The sequence below is a fragment of the Myotis davidii genome, unplaced genomic scaffold (genome assembly GCF_000327345.1).
Source record: "Myotis davidii unplaced genomic scaffold, ASM32734v1 scaffold545, whole genome shotgun sequence".
NCBI lineage: Eukaryota > Metazoa > Chordata > Mammalia > Chiroptera > Vespertilionidae > Myotis > Myotis davidii.
In genome coordinates, this window is record NW_006296634.1 from 2239989 (window position 1) to 2245278 (window position 5290).

Below are 5290 nucleotides of genomic sequence, written 5' to 3' on the forward strand. Positions count from 1 at the left end.
ATTAAAAAAATAATAATTTTTTTAAAAAATTCAGATTCCCAGGTTTATCACTAGAGATTCTGATTCAGTAATTCTGGGATGGGGCTCAGAAATCTGCATTTTAATAAATAATTAAATGATTTTCATGTGATTGGAAGAGGAAGTTGGTCTAAACTCTGAGACCCCTCCTAATTTTGAGAATCTGATTGTAAGTAGAGGGAAGGGACCCAGAAAGTTATAGAGGTGGCTCATAGACTGTCTCTGTTATCTGATTATTTCTTAAACTAGTGGCCCAGTGCACGAATTTGTGCACATTGAAAGGAAATTAATTAGAAGAAATATTTTAACATCTCTATTAGCCCTTTCTCTATAATAGAAGTGTCAACCAAATTCACGATCAACAATGACAGATGGAAACACAGGCATGCGATTGGTGCCAGCGAGAACTTTATATGTATCGTGCATACGTGAGTCAATTTGGGCTTTTACATAGAATGAACTTGCTTAATTAGACCTGCTTTCTGATGTAGCTAAACTTTTTCCAGCCCAGTGAAGCACTCCAACTTCTCAGGAAATTGTCAGCAGCACAGCAGTAAATATCAACATGAAGCATATTATTATTGTAGGTCACACAAGGAAAACAAAGGGTAAAATATTTAACTGCACAGTGTTTGACTATATTCTGTGCAGTGAGAAAACCTTAAGTCATTTTCAAGGTCCACCATTTCTTCTTTTCAGTCGGGTCAAATTTCTAAGCTTTCTAAATCTCCGTTTTCCGGCTAATGAAAAGAAAATAGGATTCCACTGAGTCTCTTATCTTCCTACTCCAGGACTTCTGTGAGGATCAAATGAGATGAGGCACGGGAAAACTCTTCACAGACATTTGGTTACAGTGTAAAATGTTTCCACTTGGGTGTTCCTGGGTTGAAAAAACTGCAAGGAGGCTTGTTGCTAGGGAGAGGAAGCCAGGCATTGCTATGTGACATTACCTGGACAGTTAGACACTTAGCATATTAGCTTTTTATATATATAGATAGTAGGAGCTCACAAAGAATAGGCACTGGTGATAGAGTAGTGATAAGATAAACATATAAGCCCTGGACAGTGTTGCTCAGTGGTTGGAACACCATCCTCCAACCAAAGAGTCTTGGGTTCGATTCCCGATCAAGGGCACTTACCTCAGTTGTGGGTTTGATCCCTAACCCCAGTTGGGGTGTGTGCAGGAGGCAACCAATGTGTCTCTCTCATGTCGATGTTTCTCTCTCTCTCCCGCTTCACACCCTCCTCCCTCCCTTCCACTCTGTCTGAAAATCAATGGAAAAAATATCCAAGGGTAAGGATTAACAACAAAAAAAAGATCAACATGGAAGTCTTGAGGGGGAGATAATCCAAAAAAAAAAAAATCAAGTGATGGCAAGTGCTGTGCAGGGAATCGAAGTAATAATGTGTTAGAATAGCTAGGGGGTTATTTTACATTGGTTGGGGATGGCCTTTTTGAGATGACATTTAAACTGCAAACTGGTCCTGGTTGGTGTGGTTCAGTTGGTTGAGCATCATCTAATGTATCAAAGGGTTGCTGGTTTGATTCCCCCATTAGGGCACATGCCTGGGTTGCAGGCTCCATCCCCCATATCAGGTGTGCAGGATGCAGCCGAGCAATGATCCTTTCTCATCATTGATGTTTCTATCTCTCCCTCTCCCATCCTCTCTAAAATCAATAAAAAAATATTTTAAACCCCCACAAATGTTCTTATTAAAAAACAAAACAAGTGAAGATGCTGGTTTCCTTGAAGGGATGATGACTGGCAGAGGGCTTCTGGGATGCTGGTAATGTTCTGGTCCTTTACCTGGGGTCTGATCACACAGGTGTATTCAGTTTGAAATTCATTAAACTGTACTTTTTTTTGTGCGCTTTTCTGTATGTTATGCTTCAATAAAAATTTTATTACCAAACATGGCATACAAATGACTATAATGAAAATATGGTTGGTCAACATCATTAGTTATTAGGGAAATGCAAATGAAAACCACAATAGAAACCACTTCATACCCATTAGGATAGCTATTAAAAAAAAGAAAATAGCAAGAGTTGGCAAGTATATGGAGAAATTGGAACCCTTGAATATTACTAGTGGGAATGCAAAATGGTGCAGCCACTATGGAAAATAATTTGGCAGTTTCTCAAAAAGTTAAATATAGAATTACCATATGATCCAGCAATCCACTCCTAGGTATACACCCCAAAGAACTGAATACCAGTTCAAGCAAATACTTGGACAGGAACGTTTACAGCAGCGCTATTCAAAGTAACCAAAAGGAAACAACCCAAATGTCCATCAACTGATGTATGGATAAACAAAATGCTGTATATCCATACAATGAAATATTATTCATCCATAAAAAAGAATGAAGTAGTAATACATGCTACAATGTGGATGCACCTCAAAAACAGTATATTAGGTGAAAGAAACCAGATATAAAAGATTAAATATTTTATTATTCTATTTACATAAAATATCTAGGAAAATCTGTAGAGACAGAAAGCAGCTTAGTGGTTGCCAGAGTCTAGGGGGAAGGTAGAATGATGTGATTAATGGGTGTGGGTTTCCTTTTGGGGTGATAAAAATGTACTGAAATTAGATGGAGGTGATGGTTAGACTAATCGTGTATTTAAATGCCACTTAATTGTACCCTTTAAGATGGTTAATTTTATGTTGCATGAATTTTACTTCAGTAAAAATCTTTCTAACCTAAAAATTTCATTAAAAAGAGATGGCTGCAATAACAAAAGAGTAATTGTGTGAGGTGAAGGATATGTTAATCTTATTGTGGTAATCAGTTCATAGTACATACTAGTATGTGTATCAAATCACATTGTACACCTAAAACACACTAGTGTTACATATCAATTAAATCTCAACAAATCTGGAAAGGGTGAGTGAGTGGTTTAGGAGAATGAATTTGGAAGATGGAACCAGGGAGACCCATTAGAAGTCTTGGCAGTAGTTCAGACAAGATTTAATGTTGGCTGGAGCAAAGGCGGTAGTAATTGCTGGGGAGAGAAGTAGGCAGACTCCAGATATGTTGTGGAGGTGACAGGACTTGTTGGATTGAACATAGGTTGTGAAGGAAAGAAGAAGTAAGATGACTCCTAGATATTTTGCCTTGAAAAACGGGGTATGGTGATGTTGTTATCCCTTGATAGAGACCCCAAGTTCCAGGATGCAGGGTCTTCCTCCAGAGCTCAGCTGTAACCAACACTGGTATTCCTGAGTCAGTGACAGAGTCAGCAAAAGCTCCCCACCACCCCCGCAACCTCAACCAGTTTCCACTATAAGGTATTTTAAGTGACTCAGAATTATTGCTAACTCTCTTTTAGCACACCCATACCCATTTTCAACTCTCTGGTTATGATGCTAGTCCTACCCATGACATAGCTCTGCCCAGAGCCCTCCTCCCTATGCCTGGCAGGGTTATCTTTAAACAACTGTCCCCCTTCCCCTCCCAGGAGGCTGAGCAGCCTCTCTTCAGACTCCCAACTCTTATTTGGCCTGCTCTGTTCTCCACTTCTGCTGGGCTGCCTTCTCCCTACATTTATTCTAAAGGCCTTTTGTGGCACTCCAATACTTTCCTGCCCAAAGCTTCACTTCCCCTGAACCCCCCCCCCAAACCTTACCTGAGGACTTGGTACTCCCAGGCAACGACTCTGACTTATGTGAGCCTCACCTGGTATCTCTCCCTCCACAGGGGACCCCCTCCCCACAGAGGGCCGGCTCACGAATAGCTGTATCCAGGCCAGGAGGAAATGCCAGGCCAATCCGAATTGCAATGCTGCTTACCACCACCTGAGCTCCTGCACGGCTAGTGAAAGCACCCTGTCACCAGCAGAGGAGCCTTCCGTTTCTCTGGACTGCTTGGAGGCAGCACAGCACCTCAGGAACAGCTCTCTGATGAGTTGCTCGTGTCACCGGCGCATGAAGAACCAAACTGCCTGCCTGGACATCTACTGGACTGTTCACCCTGCCCGCAGCCTTGGTGAGGTCCCCTTCCTAGAGTGGACTAAGCTAGAGAGGATGGCTCTAGGGCCGTGGTCGGCAAACTGCGGCTGGCGAGCCACACGCGGCTCTTTGTCCCCTTCAGTGTGGCTCTTCCACAAAATACCACATGCGGGCGCACACATACAGTGCGACTGAAACTTCGTGGCCCATGCCCAGAAGTTGGGATTTTTTGGAAGCGTACAGTGCGATTGAAACTTCGTGGCCCATGTGCAGAAGTCAGTATTTTGTGGAAAAACCACACTCAAGGGGACAAAGAGCCGCGTGTGGCTCGCCAGCCGCCGTTTGCCGACCAGGGATCTAGGGGGTTGCTTTTTAATCCTTCAGTATATGAGCCACTTGGTAGTGGAGGGAGGAATTGGCAGTATCCTTTTTGGGTCTCCCAACATTACCATTTCACTTCCCTACTTCCCACTTTCTTTTTTTTAAAATATATTTCTTCATTGATTTCAGAGAGGAAGGGAGGAGAGAGAGATAGAAACATCAATGATGAGAGAGAATCATTGATCGGCTGCCTCCTGTACATCCCCTACTGCTGTACACCCCCTACTGGGGATCGAGCCCACGGCCCAGGCATGTGCCCCTGTTAGGAATCGAACCCGGGACCTTTCAGTCCGCAGGATGACGCTCTATCCACTGAGCCAAGCCAGCTAGGGCTACTTCTCACTTTCTTACCTGACAACATGTAGCTGCCTCTTAGCAGAGGCCTGAATCAGGCCGAGGCCCAACCTGAGGAGCTGCTGGAACAGAAGAGTTTGGAGAGGAGATGGAGGAAAATGGTCTTAAGCCATAAACAAGCTCCAAATACAATGTAATCCATAAATTCAGAGACTGGGAGGCAGTGTGCTGGTCCAGCCTTCAACAGATAGGATACTCATTCCAGGCAGGAGACGGTAAAAGAGAGAATGTATTTGAAGCCAAAGAGAAGAGCTCCCTCTGACTCTGTGTTAGTCAGTTTTTACCGACCATGCCGTAGTAACACAGATTTAGTTCTTACTCATGTTCCATGTTGGCTGTTCCATGTGTTCCCTTCATTTTGGGATCCAGGCTGAGGTTACAGCCTCTATCTGGGATGTTCCCTTCCTATAGCAGAGGGAATTGAACAATGGCAGGACCATGTGATGGCTTTAAACACTCCTGCTCAGATGTTATAGATAAAATACTTCTGCTCACATTTCATTGATAAAGTAAATCACATGGCAGGCATGCCTGACATCACTGGGGAGGGGATGTGTACTCCTCCCACAGGGAGAAAT

At 43.2% G+C, this 5290-nt stretch overlaps 1 protein-coding gene across 1 annotated transcript in view; it reads left to right on the top strand.

The window, feature by feature from the left end:
• GFRA3 (GDNF family receptor alpha 3) overlaps positions 1-5290 on the top strand; it is a 44647-nt gene that overhangs the window by 15482 nt on the left and 23875 nt on the right. The window contains exon 2 of the mRNA XM_006772460.2: positions 3727-4014. Coding sequence (XP_006772523.1) covers positions 3727-4014 — 288 coding nt within the window. The remainder of the gene's footprint in view (positions 1-3726; positions 4015-5290) is intronic.